Here is a 17950-nt window from a genome sequence, read left to right as displayed (position 1 = left end):
AGATGGAACTTTCATTTTCCGCATTAACACCCCCTCCCATCCCGCTTAAGACTTCTTTCGCTTTTACTTCTTTTATGTTTCGAGTTTTAACCTACCGAAAACTACCGATAAAATTTTGATGCGCCTACTAGTGATGAGCGTTTCGGAGCGCACCAACGGCTCCGGAGCCGGCTCCGACTGCTTTCTTAATAATATTCAAAACTAATCGATGGTTTTTTTTATAAATTCTTTTAAAAATGACCTACTCCGCTGTTTATGGATTTCCTCGATTGAAACTTCATTGAAAAAGTTCTTTTGGTCCATTGTGTTAAAGCCGTCGGAGCGGAGTCGGCTCCGGAGCCGTTGGTGCAGAGCCGGTTCCAGAGCCGTTGGTGCGGAGCCGGCTCCAAAATTGTCTGGAGCCGGTCGGAGCCGGCTCCGGCTTCGGAGCCGTTTTGCCCATCACTAGCGCCTACCGAAAACCGCCAAAATAATCTGGCCACACTGCTCCTCTCATCGGAAACCTTTCGCAAAGTGGTGTGTGTCCCCTGCGTGAGCATTAATTTTGTATTTTATTCTTTAATTTCGCTACAAATCTACCCCATATCCCTTCGTTTGCTGGGTGAGTGAGCGCTGCGGGAAGTGAAGTGCTGCCGGGTTGTCGCGGGTCAATTCCTTCCGCAGTCCCCTCGCCGCCAACCAGCTGTGTGTGGCCGCACACTTTCCCCCGTACTTTTTTATTTCATCACTGAGAGCAATTGGGTTGTTTTATCTCTCCTATCAGTAGCCGACAACTTTAACTTGCGCTGGTCGTATCGAGGCGGACACCGAGCGGAAGGGGGAGCAGCAGCAGCAGCAGCACCACCGAGTGCCACGCCACCCGGCGTGTGGAGGCCTCTCCCGTGGCCAACCAGGGGGGCGTGGGTCCCACCTCCGCCACGGCCACCATGGCAACGAGCGATGGTAATGCGGCCAGTAGCGGCAGCAGCAACACCTTCGACGACTTCATTTCCCAGTTCAATGCACGGGTGCAGATACAGCAGCAATTGCAATACCTCCGGACGCATCATACCACCAACAACAGCAACGACCACCACCACCAGCAACAGGGGCAACCGGCAACGTTCCAGTATTATGGCTTTACCTCCAATCTGACCCCAACGGCGGCGGAGTTTGTCCCCCGTAAGTACCAGACCGAAGCGAACGATGGAAATAGTGGTGGTGGTGGTGGTGGTAGTGGAGGTGCTCCTCCGCAAACGATGGTTTCGATGTCAACCACGATGCCTGCTGGTTCCGCCAGACCGGCTGTTGTTGCTGACAATGAGGATGATTATGATGGAGACGATCGGGAAAATATTTACCGCGCTGGATCGTCGAACCACTACGGCGGAGGTGGCGTAAGTGGAGGAACTGGTGGTGGTGCAGGAGGAAGCAGATCGTCCGGCGGTGGACGTCCGCGGCGCAACGAAAGCCTTAAGCCACGCAACGGGTGGCACACGCGGGACGATCGGCCCGTCGGTCGGCAGGGAAAATGGAAAGCCAACCAGCAGACGGCCGGCAGTGGTCGGTTCCGGCCGCACGATGACGATTATGCCGCGGGCGATGTTCCGCCCAGGAATGGAGAAACGAGCTCCCGCCGCAATGGGCAGCGCCAGTGGGGCAACCGTATGATTCAGCCCGATCCGGACGAAAGGCGCACGAACGGCCAGTCGAAGGGTGCTGGTGCCGCTCCGCAAACGGAATCCCCGTCGGCCACACCGCTCTCCAAGTGCTCCCAGCGCGAGAAGCTGATGCGCGAAATCGAATGCTACCGGCTGGAGTGTCTGGTGTGCTGTGAAATCGTGAAGCCAATGCAGTCGACCTGGTCCTGCGGCAACTGTTACCACATCCTGCATCTCGGGTGCGTTACCAAGTGGGCGACCAGCTCCCAGTCGGAGGATGGTTCCGGGTGGCGCTGTCCCGCCTGCCAGCACGTGTCGAAGAAGGTGCCGCGCGAATACTTTTGCTTCTGCGGCAAGCAGAAAAACCCGGCCTACAATCGGGAAGACTTGGCGCACTCGTGCGGCGAAGTGTGCGGTCGGCGGGACGTTTGTGAGCATGCCTGCACGCTGCTGTGCCATCCCGGCCCGTGCCCACCGTGCCAGGCGTCGGTGCAGCGCCGGTGTGGCTGTGGCCGGCTGGAAAAAACGGTCCAGTGCTGCCAGAAGGAGGAGCTGCTGTGTGAGGCGGTGTGCGAGAAGCCGCTAAACTGTGAGCTGCATCGGTGCGGCCGGCGTTGCCACGCAGGGAGCTGCGACACGTGCACGGAGCAGGTCCAGCATAGCTGCCACTGTGGCAAGGGTGAGCGGTCGGTGGTGTGCAGTGTGGAAAACCTGGCCTTCCAGCGGTACGGGTGCGGGAAGGCGTGCGAACGTCCGCTGGGCTGCGGCAATCATCGGTGTGCCCGGCTGTGCCACGAGGGCGAGTGTGAGGCGTGTGCGGACGCGCCGGAACGGGTACGGAGCTGTCCGTGCGGGCGGGAGCCGATCGTGCCGGGCAGTCGCCAATCGTGCCTCGACCCGATACCGACCTGCAGTGGGCCGTGCGGGCGGAAGCTGGCGTGCGGTCCGCCGGGCGCTAACCACTGCTGCGAGGCGGCGTGCCACCGGGGCGCCTGCCCGCCGTGCAAAAAGTCCACCACGGTCAAGTGCCGGTGCGGCAGCATGGATCAGCCGATGCGGTGCAAAGAGCTGACGACGCGCGCCGACGATGCGCGGTGCAAGAAGCGGTGCGTGCGGCGGCGCAGCTGCGCCAAGCACAAGTGCAACCAGGTGTGCTGCATCGACCTCGATCACATCTGTCCGAAGACGTGCTCGCTGCCGCTGTCCTGCGGCCGGCACCGGTGCGACAAGCCCTGCCACAAGGGCAACTGCCGGCCGTGCCATCGCGTGTCGTTCGACGAGCTGGCGTGCGACTGTGGCGCGAACGTGATCTATCCGCCGGTACCGTGCGGGACGCGCAAGCCGGCCTGCGATCGGCCGTGCGGCCGGAGGCACGCGTGCGACCATCCGGCCCTGCACAACTGTCACGCGGAGGCGGAGTGTCCGCCGTGCGTGGTGCTGACGACGAAGCACTGCCATGGTAGGCACGAGCAGCGCAAAACGATCCCGTGCTATCAGGAATCGTTCAGCTGCGGGATGCCGTGCGCGAAGCCGCTCGCCTGCGGCCGGCACAAGTGTATCCGGGCGTGCCACGAGGATGAGTGTGCGCAGGAGGGTACGGCCGGTGTGTGCAAGCAGAGCTGTACTCGGACGCGCGAAGCCTGCCCGCATCCGTGCAATGCGCCGTGCCACGAGGGCGAGTGCCCGGACGTGCCGTGCAAGATTGTGGTGGAGGTCACGTGCGAGTGTGGCAATCGCAAGCAGCAGCGCACGTGTCACGATTTCTCCAAAGAGTACCGGCGCATAGCAACCGCCCAGCTTGCCTCGTCCGTGCAGGAGATGCAGCGCGGCGGCTCGGTGGAGCTGAGTGACATTCTGGGCCCGGTGCGACCGAAGAACAACAAAACGTAGGTGGCGCTGGATGGTCTCGGGAGGAGTGTAGAATGCTCATTTGTTACCATTTTTTTCGGTTCACACTTTCAGGCTAGAATGCAACGAAGAGTGCCGAATGCTGGAGCGCAACCGCCGGCTGGCGATAGCGCTGCAGATACGCAATCCCGATCTGCCGTCCAAGCTGCAGCCGAACTACTCGGAAACGCTGCGCGCGTACGCGAAGAAGGACCCGGCCCTGGTGCAGATGATACACGACAAGCTGACCGAGCTGGTGAAGCTGGCGAAGGAAAGCAAGCAAAAGTCCCGCTCCTACTCGTTCCCGGTGATGAACCGCGAGAAGCGTGCGATCGTGCACGAAATGTGTCACATGTTCGGGGTGGAATCGGTCGCGTACGATGCGGAACCGAACCGGAACGTCGTCGCGACGGCGGATCGCTTTACGGTGGGTGTGCTAACGATCCTAAGAGTGCAACGTGTGGAATGTGTCTAACCTGCTCTCTTTCCCTTTCGCAGTCCTGGCTGCCGAGCATGAGCCTGATGGAGGTACTGCAGCGTGAGAACGGGCAGCGGCGGATCGTGGTGCCGAGCTTAAATGCATGGGGCAAAACGACCTTGACCGGTGCGGCCGCAAGCTCGAGCAGCAAATGAGAAGGCGCAGGGAGGGAGGAAAATCGAAAAAGTTATTATTTTTTCTTTCTTTTTTTTTTGTTAAGAAAAGCCCAGTGTCGACAGGAATTATGTTTTTTTTAGTTTTTAAAGTGTTTTGTTTTTGCTACTTTTCTTTCCTTCAAACCAACGTGCGAACCTCCCACCCCTTTGAGGGAAAAGCGGTTTAATTCTGTTTGTTTGAAAAGCTGTGTAATTAAATTGTATTTATTAAATTGCAATAAACCGAAAAGTGAGCCCAACGAGAAACCCCCAGTTACGAAGAGGAGAGCCAGAGGGGGTCGTCGCGGCTGTCGATGCAAAGGAAAATTGTTTGTGGTTACCCTTTTTGTGTTCAATGCAAGCTAGAAAGGGTCCTTAACACTAAGATCCTCAACCCATATCGGACCTGGGACTGACACCGCATCCGACCCATTGCTGGAAATAATCCCGAACCGGTCAGTATCTGATCCGGATCCCGATATCGGTCGTAAAACTACTCCTTTTTTCGAAACCGGTCCAATGACTGCCTAAAAACGGTCCAAAAAAGACTTGAGCTGCACCTGTATCTGTCCCAGTCATAGAACGGATCGCTGTATCTGTCTGTCCCGGTTCAGGAACCGTTACATTACCTACTTCGATCCAGCAACTGATTTCGCTACCATTTCTGTCAACGGGGTACTCCAGGCGGCTGTTTTTTTTTTTAAATAAATTCGGCGAAGACATTCAAGCCTGATCGAAGTAGCCAGAAAATAACAAATTCAATTCACGCTGCCGACCAAGCGGACGGCACAGGGTAAAGGCTCAACAAAAAAGCGTCATTTTTGCGACATCATCGAATTATGTAAGCAATACTATTATGAAAAGGCCGTGCGGTGAAGCAACAAAGAAATGTTCATTTCTATTTTCGCTTTTCCTCCCAATCACTACCAATTTTTAAACCGTGTTCCAAGGATTCAAACGGATGGCCAATTCCACAACGCCGACACACTCAGCAGCACACACACACACAAGTAACGAGTACACCAGATGAAGTATCCTAGAGGCTTCACTGATATTTTATTAGCTCAACAAGCGTCCACAGAACTCGCCCAGGGTAAGGGGGAGAAGGAGGGGTACCACCATAATCACGGAATTTAATTACTTTCACACCTGCGAAACCCCGGGGCTTTACTTCCACTTGTTGTTGTCGTAGTCCCACTTGGACGACACGCCGTGGATCGGGTTAATGTTGAGGTCGAGCATACGCTTCAGCTGGGCCTTCTGGTGCTCCTCGTCGAACGTTTCCGGGATCGGTTCGTACACGAACGCCTTCAGCAGCATCATGCCGATCAGGCTCATGGAGGCGGCGATCAGGGCGGCGCCGAGGCACGCCTTCCACTCGCCGGTCGGGTGCTTCATCTCGGCGAACGTCTGGCAGAACGAGGCCCGGTACAGGGCCTTCTTCTCCTGCACCGACATCTTCTTCCAGTCACCCTTCTCCTTCTCGCGCAGAGCCTACAAAAAAAAAACAAAATCACACCCGGAAGAGATTAGCTGACTGAGAAGAAGGAGGAGGACAGCACAGACGACCACGCTGCTCCAGCGCACTTACCAGGACGTCACGGGTGTTTTCCTTGAAGCGGATGGCCGGCATCGGGTAGTCGACGCGGTCAGCGTACACCGGCAGACCGTTCCAGCCGTGTCCGACCACCTCCCGCTTGCCGATCTTCTGCGCGATCATGTCGTGGGACTGGCGGGTGCCAATCTTTGCACGCAGCGCAGTGCGGAGCACCACCGACGCTAGGTTCACGTTCGCCATCGTTTCTGTTTTGAGGGGGAAAAAGGGAGAAAAGGGACAATCAATCAGCACTCCTTGACTTGAACTACGATTCCAATGCACTCTCTCCCAGTCGGGATGAGTGTCTGCGCAAGTGTCTGCACTAGAACATATGACTGCTATGATAGGGATAAGGTGTGCACGACAAGACAGCAGCGAGAGCAAGGGAAAAAAACATCGTTATGTAATGGTTATAATTAAGCCCTTTTTCTGCCAACACCCCCTTTTGGGGCAACAGTTGCACCACGGGTTGCAAAAATAAAACTCACGCAAACAATCAAATCACTAGCAAACAGTGCCATTTGCAAACTTCCCCTCCGGGATGTGTGCAAATCCCAGTGTATGTCCCAGCTGGCCCAGCTTATTTTCACCATCTTTCTACGATTACGAAATCATAACCCCAAAAAACACTTCTGCTGGCAACAAAACGGAAAGGTTCTTCGCGGGACCAGAGCTTGCGAACCTTGATTTCCACACACTGGCAGCAATATTTGATTGGAATGGCAGAAGATATCACCAAGGGCACGGGTTTTTTCTCCCCTCGAAGCCTTTTGCAGCACCGCAAGCAACACTCACCTCCAGTGAATTTGGAACCGACCGAGAATCGAAGAAGTTTTTCGCTGCACTTCTGTTTAGAAAAAAATAGTCCTTCAATTTTTTTGGACGGATCTGTCACCGACTGAACAGTGGGCGAACGGGTTCGGTCATGGATAGCGACAGCTAACAAATTTTGAGCGAATTTAGATCGTTTCTGTGCTGCCCTCTGGCGGAGATTTGTTATGAGCGGAATGATTTTAAATTTAATTTGAAACGAACGCTGGAATTGCGGTGGCTCATAGTAAAAAATAGTATTTTTGTTATTTTTGTCTAACTTGCTCGAGGAAAATTACTGTTATTGAATGTATATGATAAAAAAAGTACATATTTTTGAAATCTGAAGCCACCAAACCTATTTGATACTCCTATCTCGTTTCTTTATGTTGTCCTTCAGTAGTTATATATGTGAAAGATGTAGAAGAAACATATCTGTGAAAGAAATAATTACGAAAAATCTCTAATGCACAATGATAATTCGAAACATGTCATCATCACCATCACGTGCAAAGTAAAATATGTAACAGACATTTCTCGAACCCCATTTACTTGCTTGTAAAATTACCTTCTGACAAAGCTTACAGGGTTTCCCACGATTTATTGGTCGGTTCCCATCAATTTTTGGTGGGTTCCCATATTTTGTTGATGCGTTCCCACGATTTTTTGGTCATTTCCCAGAATTTTTTGGTCCAATTGTATTGATATCCAATCGGAAAATACCAATAAATTATGGGAACGAACCAAAAATCTATGGGATACGACCAAAAAATCGTGGGAACGCACCAAAAAATCATGGGAACTGACCAATAAATCGTGGGAAACCCTGTATTGTGTTGTTATACGGCCGTTTGAAAGATTGCTTGGCTGAGCCCAGTTCATAAAAAGGGTAACCGTTTCGCATGTTCTATTTACCGTGGCGTGGTGTCTAAACTCGATCGTCTTGGCGTTGGGTGTAGACTGCTAGCATGGTTTAAGTTAAATCCTATTTAACTGGAAGAAAGTGTGGAGTCAGGATACAGATGAGTTTGTCCGATTCCTTTGATGGTTGCTCCGGGGTACCTCAAGGAAGTGACCTAAGTCCTCTCCTCTTCATTCTCTTCATAAATGATCATGTCTCTCTTAACCTCCCTTTCGATAGTTTTCTGTTATATTTAGATGACGTCAAAATCTTTATCCCTGTGTCTTCCGATTGTGCTGTGCAAAATGCCTTCGACTCGTTTTCTGTATGGTGTCTCTATAACGGCTAATTTAATTGTGCCCGGATACATGTTGTGTTATTCTTCTTGGCAGATCCCACAAGATCGTCCATAATTATATACTGCGCGTCACTCCGATTAGCCGTTTAACATCAGTTAAGGAATTGTTGGCTAGACGAAACGTTGTCATTCAATGTTCACATTGAACACGTTCTGAATAAAGCCAACAAATCGCTTGGTCTAATTGTTAGATTATCATCCGAGATCGGGAAGCCATACTGTCTCAAGGCTTTGTACTGCTGCTGGGTTCGGTTCACCCTTGACCATGCTGCCTTTACCCTTACCGCTCCCTTAGTTTTTGAGACCCTTTCTGACCAACGATCGATGATGATCAATAGTTTGCGATAAACTTGATGAACAAAAATGTACTTCAGTTATATGGATAACACGACCCAGGAGATAAAAATTTCATGAAATGAATAAAAATGAACCAAACTGAACTATAATGACTCTGAAATTAATAAACAAGAATTTCAACGGTCTCCCAGTGGACAAATTTTGAACTAAAAATGAACCAAAAACCTGTTCATCGGTGAATCATTGCACAGAATGAACTATCGGTCGTCATCGATCGGTCATTGGAAACCGCCTCTTTAAGTTAAATTATGTTTGTTAATCCCATGAGGAGGATAAAAGTAAGAGAAAATTTTAAAAAATATATTCTTCATTTTTAATTCATAAAATATTTGTTTATTTTCTCTTACTACCTTTACTACTAAAAAATAAAGAATAAATTTACTATAAAATACATAAATAGATAAGAAAACGAATAAAATACATTTTTTTCTCTTTATTTATTTTCCATGCTCTCCATCTGTTCCTATACGACACATGATAGTGCTCACGAGCGGAGTTAGGATGTACGGTTTAATGCTCCATTTGCTCGTAACCCGAAATGCGATGTGCCTAACACCTTGCATGCTCCTGGTTCACGTGACGGTGCATTACTATATCTTTGTCACCCTGTTGTTTCGATGCGATTAACTTTACTCTATATAGGATAATATTTTGATTCGATGTAGACTATTGTAAACTATGTACAGCTGCTGTTCTTCCTGCGAAGGATCGCCCATTATCGGAGGATTTTTTTTATTCTGTATTTTGGGGCGCTCATTAATGGGTGGATGATATTTGCTCTATGTCACAGCTAAAACAAATTACTACACCTACAAGATGACCAGTCCCCCAGGAGATGGGTTCACTTCTTTATGCCACCAAGTGAGGACGACATTAAGATGTAGGCAACAGTATGTACAGTGAGTTTATCGACATTAATGATAACTTTTCCAACGCTTCACGCTTCAAGTGAGAGCCCTTTTACTGCTGATATTGCCTGACGCCTTTCACAAACAACTTGCAATAACACTGCAACGCAAACATATGCAGTGTTATCGCTGGCATGTCTTGCATACGCTTTCTCACATAATTGCTATTCGCCATTATTATTCGATTATAATTTTACATACTTTTACATAGACACAACGTTTGGCCGCGAAGAACGAGGGGGGGGGGTAGTAATAAAAAATATATATAAAAAAGAAAGGAAAACAATGTATTTGCACTGGGATGTACTGGTGGCACCGGTGTTGATGGCCATCTCATTAGAAGTTTTTCGTACTTAAAAAGCTTATTCGTTCTTCTTTATGATACACTTTCATTTTGTGTATTTTTTGCTTTTTTTACTTGCTGTACTAAGTTCCCTTTTCTATTCATACAGCTTGAAGATGTTTAGTTTGCGTTTTATCTTCGTTTTTCCCCCTGCTTCATTTGCTAGTAGAGTTTTTTCATGTTTTTCTTTGCTCTATACAACTTCTTTTTTTTCTTTCTTTCTTTTGAGCATTTTCATTTGTTGCATCTGTTTTCATCTTCTGTGTTCTGTGTTTTATTGTGTTCCCCTTCTCTATATGTTAAGGGTTTCTTCTATTTTAGCTTCCCTCTCTTTCTTATACTTTTTTTTTCATTTCATTTCAGAGCTTCCGGAAGCTCGGAAAGGACTTACTATACTTCCAACATGTTTAGAAGCGACTTCCTCTTTTTTTCTAACCATACAATTTACATCTAACAAGCTGCACACTATAAACAATAATAAATACTGGCTGCCTTCCGCCACAATTGCCTCGCGCATAGTACGCAATCGATTCGCGCCATTTACATCCCGTATTCCACCCCTTGAGCGATCGGTACACTACAACAGGCAGGCAGGAGATGTTGCAAGATTAGGTAAAAGAACATCGCGCGATCTTCGCGTAGTATTTTGCTTCGTTCGCGCACTTGTTTTGTCTTTTGGTTTTGGGTTGGTGTTTGACCTCACGGCAGCGAATGGCATTTATTCCGCACGGCCAAGGTTTCGGTTCCGACGATCGGGCTGCTCTAGCGGCTGGTACGGCCGGTGGCGAGACGGTAAAGTTTTCATAAGAAACCCATCTCGAGCGCGGTATGTAGCGATCGGATATCACTGTGGCTCGATATCCGCCAGAAGGGGAAGTTGAGATTTTTGGCCGCATTCTCCTCGTCCTGCCCGTCGCCCACCACGACGTACGTGCTTTTGCGCCCGAAGCGTGTCACGATCCGCTCGAAACACTGCTCCTTGCCTGTGAGAGAAGAATAAGGGAATAATGAGTTAAACATTTAAATGATCAAACATTTTGCAAAAATGGCAAAAAATCTACCGGAAGCTATGAGAACAAATTGTTAAACTGGTAGAGGTAAACCCTGCAAAATACTAACCGATTTTGTTCGCACTGTACACGTTCTCCACCGGGAAGACCTGACCAAGCCCGTACAGGAGAATCTTTGCCAGCGCTGGTACGAGCTGCGTCGTCGTCACCAGCACGTTGACGCAGTTCTCGCGCTGTGCGATCATGTTCAGACACTTGAGCGTTAGGCTGTGCCAGCTGTCCGTTTCGTGCTCGATGTCCGACCGTACCTGCAGCCAGTGGTCACGCTTCTGAGGCCCTAGCAAGCCACCAACACTGTCGAGGGGAGAGAGGGAGACAAGAAGAGCAACACAATCATTAGCATGAGTTCGGGATATTTTAAGTAGTCATAAAGCGACTCACTTGTTCCGGTAGGTGTTGTACGTGTCCTTGATTTTCCGATAGCGAAACGCGAGCTTCCGCATCCAGTCGACGCCACCGCGCACACCGTTCGGAAGGCAAACATTGGGTGGAGCTCCTGGGCAGGAAGAAAATACACACGGAAAAAGGTATGCTGTCCGTTAGCCTTTCAAATTCAAATATTGATTTAGGACTGGGATGGGCGGGCCGGAGGAAGCTCCGGTTTTCCGCCTGCTGGCTTACCTTGTGGCGTGGCCGTGTGGAACCCATCGGCGGCAAAGTTGTAGTTGTTGAGATCCTGCCCGTTGTCGTCGGACGCCACGTCGTCGATATGTATCTGATCGCACTCCTCCAGATCGTTGAAGAAGAAGTACGCATCGGCCATGTTGAAGATCAGCTCCTCCATCCGGTAGCCGAGCTGCACCTGGTGGTCGCGGTTCTGCAATGGGAAGGAGACGATTTTAATATGCGGTAAGGGGATGTTTCCTGCCAGAAATTAAATTCAGTTAAAGATCGCGCAGGAAAAGTTAAACGTAAAACACGCCTATTCCCAAAATTTAGATTTAAATTGTGCATACTTGGATACAAATTCAGGAACTAGTGTGGTGCTTCATGAATCATTCGTAAGATGAGTAATGAGTGACACGAAGCTCGTGGTGAGCGATGAGTGATACGAATCTTGAAACGACTCACCAAATAGTCATGCATCTCTTAACATTCGTGAATCTTTACATACTAAAATGAACCTATGACATTAATTAATCTCTAAGAGATGTCAACTTCTAAATATTGTGATGCATCTTTGTAAGCTTATGTTTATCCATTCTTTGATCAACCATAACATGTTACTAGGGAATCTTTTCGAAAAGACACTGAAAAGAGGCCTAATTTGAACAAAATCACAATTAGTTATCGAATTTTTCACTACAAACAAGAATTATAAAGGGGAGATAAATCCTTAGAAAATAATTCATAAATAACAGAAGATCTTGGAATTATTATTATCAAATTCTGTAAACTTTAGATAATTTTTAGATATTCATGAGTCTCCAAAGAATCATGAATCTTTTAAGGTTTATGAATCTTCATTCGTGAACTTAATCTTTGGAAGGTTCATGAATCTCAAAGCTTGCGGTTCTAATTCAAAGATTCACTTTGATGATTTATTGAGCCGAACTCACTCTTATCGGAATTCAAATCAATTGTACCGTGTTGGGCCGACGGATTCTCATTACTCACTCTCAAGACCACACGACACAATCGATGTATAAAGAAGTAATATAGATTGAAACTTGTTCTTTTTTTCAGAATACCGATATCCGTTTATACCAGTCTCTCAAAAAATGTATCGAGGAACACATCATTGAATCTAAATTGATAATTGAGGAACTAATAATTAATTGCTTCTGAATTAAATGTCCCATTCGCATGGATAAGAACCCGCAAAAAAATGAGTTTTAAATCCCAAAATACTCATACACCATAACTTATCAGTCCTCTAGAGTGTTTCAGATGAAAATAACATATAAACACTGTTTGGGAACTGGGAACACGTCCCAGAGAGTGAATGAGTTAAATCCCAAAAGAGTGATTTCCAAGTTTAGTCCAAATTTGGCTAAAATCCAAAATCGCGTGAGTAACGAAAATATTCATATTCTACTGCTCGTGTTGCTTTGATTCTGTACATTGCACTTGCAGGATTCAACTCACTCACTTTCCTCAGTGCGCACATCACTAGTCCGCCAACTGGGTAATTGCTTCATTACTTCTTCGAAATTGCCCCTCATACCTTATTGTACCGGCCAGCGTACGACCCGGTCAGCAGCGAGTGGAAAATGATGATCGTCTCGTCCAGGTCCCACACGAAGATTCGCTCCGGTGCCTTCTCACTAATGCCCGGCTCGCTGGTGGAGCTCCGAGTCGGACTCGGATGTGCGTGGCGTCTTCCCCGCGCACGTCCCGACTTCCCGGTCGGTGTCGTTTTGCTGCTAATGCCACCACCACCGCCGCCAACGCCCGGCAGCGCCCCAATCCCCGCCGTCGGTGAGATCGAAATCGGCGACTGGGGCGAATGCGAATGGGCCAGCATGTTCGGCGTGGTTGCGTGCGCCTCCGAAGGGCTGTCCGCGGACAGACCCGCGGCCATATGGAACCCGGCCTGGCTCCCGCTCGAACCGGGCGAGCTGACGTACGGCGAGTAGCTGGCCGTGTTCGCATAGTACGGGCTGTACTGATCGTTGTAGTAGCTGTACCCATCCTGCTGGCCCGCCCCGAACTGCCCAAACGACCCGTTGTACCCGTAGGAGGAGTACAGCTGGGCGGAATTGTTGTTGCTGGCGGCGGCCGCGGCCGCATACGGTGACGCCAGGTACGTGTTCGGCGACGGGATCTTGGTCGAGGCGGTACGGGCAGCCCCGTACGCCGTCGCACCGTACGCGGAAGAGTAGAAAGCGGGCGTGTACTGCTGCATGCTGTTGTAGTAGTTGTAGTAGTCCGACTTGTGGTCGTACACGTTGGTGGCGGCGGCCGCAGCCGACTGGCTCTGCAGTGCGTCCAGCGTGGCGGCAGTGGCGACGGCGGTCGTGCCGGGATTGGCGCAGAACAGGCCGGTCCCGTCGAGGTGGTGGGCGGCGGTCGCTGGACCGAGCGGAAGGTTGGTGGCCGACGCCGCCAGATGGTTCGCGTCCAGTCCGGGGCTGCGCAGTTCCGACTTGACCGTACCGTCGCTAAGCCAGTGCGACATTCCCAGCTCGGCAGCGGCGGCCGTGGTGGCGGTGGCGGTGCCCACCCCGCCTCCAGTGGTGAGCAGCGGGCCTAGACTGCTGCTGCTGCTGCTGCCAGTGGCCAACGTGGACAATCCATCCACCAGCCCCGCGGTGCTGGAACCGGCCGAGCTGCCACCGGACGAGACCGTGCCCGTGCTGACGACGGTGGAGGAGCTGTTGCTGCTGCCGCTGCTGCTGCTACCGCTGCTTCCTGCGCTGTTGTTTAGCCGGGTTGTCAACGAACTGCCGACTGGACTGGCGGCACTGCCAAGCGTACCGTAGCTTAGGGTGAGCCCGTTGTGTAGCGACAGCGAACCGCCGGACGTGTTGCTGGCACGATACGGCGTGCTGGTGGTGGATGTGGGGCCAGTGCCGGCGTGATTGAACACGGTATGCTCGCTGCCGGTGGTGTGGTGGTGAGCTGACAGCGCACCGGGCGGATAGTGGAACGGTGTTCCCAGGGCTAGTGCCGGGCCCGCTCCGATAGTGTCCAGCGTTGATACGGCCGTCGTTGCTGCTGCTAGTGGCGATGAGTCGGCGAGATTACTGTACAATCTGAAAGAGAGGGAAAAGGATAGAAGGGGAAAATCATTATTACCCAACGTACGTGGTGGCCGATTTTTTTTTGTAAGGGAAAATGGAGCCATTTTTCTTCAAAGTTCGTATTTCAACCATTAGTCATCTGCTGAAAGTGCCGGTGACACACACACACAGCAGCGCCAACCGGAAAGCGTATAAATCATTCACCATTTTTAAACCTTTTTACTGTTCTGTTTTCCCGGTCTGGTTGCGATCTTCATTAACCCTTGAAGGGATAGTGTGTTTTTTATCCTTTGTACAACGCACAAATCCAGCACACACACTCACACACCCGGTATTGCTTATTCCTGCACCGGACAAAGAGACAAAGTAGGCTGGTTTGTGTGTGTGTGTGGGGGGGGGGGGGGGGAAGCTTTTCTTTTTTGATTTATGTGGGTCGAGAGACGTGTCAGGGCGCAAAACAATGCCTACTACACGCTATGACTACCATCATCATCATCATCATCGTTATTATTATGACGCATCGTCCCAAACTGTCCTACGACGGAGCTTTTCTTTCCTTTCTTTTTTTGTTTCAAGTTTTCTTTCGTGTACCGGGGGACTTGTAACGTATTTATTTTGGTTTGGCCCGTACACACACGCCTAGCGAACGATACCAACGGCAATAATAATAATAATAATAACAGTACAAATATTAATGTTGATCCAAACACAGCCAAACATACGGACCCGCGTACATTGTGTGTTGTATGCGGTGTTGTAAAAGGAGATCGGGTTTTCCACCCTCCGGCTCCGGTGCGCGTGCGCCCGTTACCTTCGTCTCTCCGTCCTTTCCACACACACACACACGCACGCGCTGGTTTGTGGCCCGAAATGTGGTTATGCATTAATTTTATTGTAATTTCACACTTTCTTCCTAATTATGAAAACTCACCAAACACATGCCATGGTGCAGCAGCAACTGTGCGCCGGTGTGTTGTAATGGAAATGAGGGGAGAGGATAGGGGAGAACGTAGCTTGAAACGGGAGCATACAAAACACGGACAAACGGGGTAAAGTTAGTTCGTTTTTTTTAAACGATGGAAATGATTATCGATTTATCAGCATAAAAAAACAACTGATAAATAAATCACCCATAACATCTACATTTTGTACTTTAATTTAATATTTAAAATATGTCAGATGTTGTATTGAAAAGATGGTTGTGAAGTGACTGAAGCGTAAATAATGCAAGTCGTCAAAAATAACGTTGGATGTGAATTTTCAACCCAAATACTATTACTACGTTTTTTTTGGAAGATGAAATAAAAAATAATAATAAAAGGCAACAACAAATCATGAAAATTTGCCATTATGTCCGAGAAATTCCGAGAAAGGGAACCATCATCATAAGATTATGCACGAAATTCCATTTCGTGTGTATTTTTTCTGATATGCTTGTACTTATTTTTCGTATCGTACGCTAATTTGGGTGAATTATTAATCAAAACTGAACATTAAAAATAATAATAATTTTCCATATTGCATATCTTCAGGCGTTTCTATTACCCTTTTCGTGTAGATCAAATACAAATACATTGCTCTCAGAAATATCGCATAATACAAGCTAAAATAACGATTTTAACGATTTTATACATAATTTAAACACAGTTTTATGTTCTTGAATTATTGTTTCAGAATTATATGTTGTATAACATAGAGTTTTTGGAATTCTTCAAACATTAACGCTCACACAGGCCTTCAGGAACGCCTGATGGTATGCAATTTGGCTTACTTTTACGTACTGATTTGCTTTTTAACTGTACTTTTTGTATTGCATTTATAGAAAATAGAAATTGTACACGTTGCAAGGTGGGCAATAGGAAAACCCGCAACGATTAAAACCTTAAGAAATGTAACACTAAAGGATTTATGTGAAAGTGCCGCAAAGAAATATAATCAAGGTCAACAGAAACATTCCCTTACTCTCTGATATAAAGAAACAAAAATGTCAGCAATTGTCTCCGCTCGCGAAGCCGTGTGGTGTAAGGTGCCCTTATGTTCCATCAAATGGACGCTTCAGAGGGTAAAGGGGTTACTCCTTCTATCGGCTGTGTGTGTGTGTGTATTGTCACATTCCACAAGTGTGCGATTCAGTTGTAGTAATCCGATCCCCGACCGAGACGTGCCGAGAGCCCTTCTGCTGCTGCTGCTGCTGCTGCTGGCCCTCTTCTTCCGGGAGGTGACCTTTTTATGCTTCGATTGTCGCAGATCGAGACGTGCGCGTGTGTGTTTTCCTTCCGTTCCGGTACGCCACGGCCACAAACGATCGCTAGCCTCTTTCACCCACTGTCATGTGCACTCAAATTTCTGCCCACCAATGCAAAGATCGCGCTGCTACTGTCCCTCTAACAGGCCCAACGTATGATTTTCCCAACGGTTTTGGTGGCTTTGGTGTCAAACAGAATATGTTGTGGGCTAGCATTGAGACTTAGAACCAAGACACCAAGGGGCAGAATTTGCTGACCTGCACGTTTGCAATAAAATAGAGCAACCTGTATTTCTTGGAAACGGACGACCCACACCCATTATGGGTCGAATGTGCGTCTGGTCGTATGTGAAAAAACAGGAACTGTGAGGTAGTGCTTTCCTTTATGGAGTGGGGCACAGGAGTGGCATCTCTGGGACGACAAGTGGCCGGGTGGGGGATAGAACGCAACTTTGTACAAAAAAAGACAGCGCGTTTCATTATCGCGACAGACAATAACACACATCCGCGCACACTGCTGTAAATGCTTACGCCAACAAACACGCAAACCAGCAAACGAACCCCGGTCTGTGTGCGTTAAATTTTGAATATTCTGGCGCGTAGTTCTTTTTTCTTCGTTCAACCTGCCAATCATGTACCGTTTTTCCCCGGGGATGGTTAAATTGGTTTATGCTGCTGGTACGAGGATGAGACAACCGAAAAAAAAAGAACAACAACCCAACAAATGGGAAAGGTAAGCAAAACAACAATAAACAAATAATGTGCAAAACGCACCACCACCACCGGCATACCCGGCCGGTCGTTTTGCCAGCCAGGGAACATTATTTTGTCGATCGCTGCGCTAAAGAACCAGGACCAGGCAGCAAAAATGGAGTGTGAGAAAATTTTTATGCTTTCCCGGCAAAAATCTGCGCACACGAGCAGACCATTCTTCTGGCGGTTGGGTCGATGATGACAAAACACAAAAATGAACCATTTCAAACAGCACTTTAGGGTTGTTTGTGGCGGGAGAGGAGTAAGTGTACAAATATGCTTTTTTGAATGGATTTTATTTGTGCTTTTGGGCAGTTGGGGGCAGTTTTAACGATCAAATTTTAGCAAAGCGGTACATGTGCACGGGAGTTTAGTGTGGATCAGCATTTAGGAGAAAGACATTCAATAACTAAATATTTCGTAAATTATTTGGGAAGGCTAGTTAAATGCTATAATACTCTTTTATTGTTTGAAAGAAAAATAAATAATAAAACAACAATGCTCAATTGAATCGATTATTCGAGAGCTAAATTGTAATAGGATTCAAGTTAGATCTTGTTAAGCTACACTTATAATATTTTTAATGAATGAAAATAAAAAAATACTGAAGATAGAAATTGATTCATAAAAAGAAGGTAAAACACTAATTAATAAGATAAGTATTTAATTCGAGATGTAAAAACATACGGAATTAAGAAAGTAAAAGAAGGATGCGAAATAAGAAATTAAGAAAGTAAGACATTAAAAAAATAATTTTAAAAG

General features: G+C 48.2%; 3 protein-coding genes across 8 annotated transcripts in view; 1 reads left to right on the top strand and 2 right to left on the bottom strand.

The window, feature by feature from the left end:
* The first annotated feature begins 439 nt into the window (after nucleotides 1–439).
* On the top strand, nucleotides 440–4525 carry LOC121596258 (protein shuttle craft). Of its 5 annotated transcripts, none has more exons than XM_041921043.1 (4): nucleotides 440–516; nucleotides 764–3526; nucleotides 3603–3954; nucleotides 4026–4525. In XM_041921043.1, exons 2-4 carry the CDS (start codon nucleotides 927–929, stop codon nucleotides 4158–4160), a joined length of 3087 nt encoding a protein of 1028 aa, XP_041776977.1. In that variant the 5' UTR covers nucleotides 440–516; nucleotides 764–926; the 3' UTR covers nucleotides 4161–4525. The 5 variants fall into 5 exon arrangements, with proteins under 5 accessions (XP_041776977.1, XP_041776980.1, XP_041776976.1 ...); XM_041921046.1 differs by having other exon boundaries at nucleotides 451–516; nucleotides 767–3526; XM_041921042.1 differs by having other exon boundaries at nucleotides 481–601; nucleotides 767–3526.
* A 667-nt stretch (nucleotides 4526–5192) lies between these two features.
* LOC121596259 lies at nucleotides 5193–6671 on the bottom strand. 2 transcript variants are annotated; one of them, XM_041921047.1, is made up of 3 exons: nucleotides 6553–6671; nucleotides 5752–5963; nucleotides 5193–5654 (listed from the first exon to the last, which is right to left on the bottom strand). In XM_041921047.1, exons 2-3 carry the CDS (start codon nucleotides 5956–5958, stop codon nucleotides 5328–5330), a joined length of 534 nt encoding a protein of 177 aa, XP_041776981.1. In that variant the 5' UTR covers nucleotides 5959–5963; nucleotides 6553–6671; the 3' UTR covers nucleotides 5193–5327. The 2 variants fall into 2 exon arrangements, with proteins under 2 accessions (XP_041776981.1, XP_041776982.1); XM_041921048.1 differs by lacking the exon at nucleotides 6553–6671 and adding an exon at nucleotides 6440–6531.
* A 1939-nt stretch (nucleotides 6672–8610) lies between these two features.
* LOC121596751 (developmental protein eyes absent) overlaps nucleotides 8611–17950 on the bottom strand; it is a 39149-nt gene continuing 29809 nt past the window's right edge. The window contains exons 4-8 of the mRNA XM_041921951.1: nucleotides 12672–14202; nucleotides 11126–11321; nucleotides 10886–11000; nucleotides 10554–10798; nucleotides 8611–10417 (exon numbers count right to left, since the gene is read on the bottom strand). Of these exons, the coding sequence (XP_041777885.1) occupies nucleotides 10236–10417; nucleotides 10554–10798; nucleotides 10886–11000; nucleotides 11126–11321; nucleotides 12672–14202 (2269 nt within the window). The 3' untranslated portion in view covers nucleotides 8611–10235. The remainder of the gene's footprint in view (nucleotides 10418–10553; nucleotides 10799–10885; nucleotides 11001–11125; nucleotides 11322–12671; nucleotides 14203–17950) is intronic.

This window comes from Anopheles merus, chromosome 3R (genome assembly GCF_017562075.2).
Source record: "Anopheles merus strain MAF chromosome 3R, AmerM5.1, whole genome shotgun sequence".
NCBI classification, from domain to species: domain Eukaryota; kingdom Metazoa; phylum Arthropoda; class Insecta; order Diptera; family Culicidae; genus Anopheles; species Anopheles merus.
This window is presented reverse-complemented; position numbering and strand designations above follow the sequence as displayed.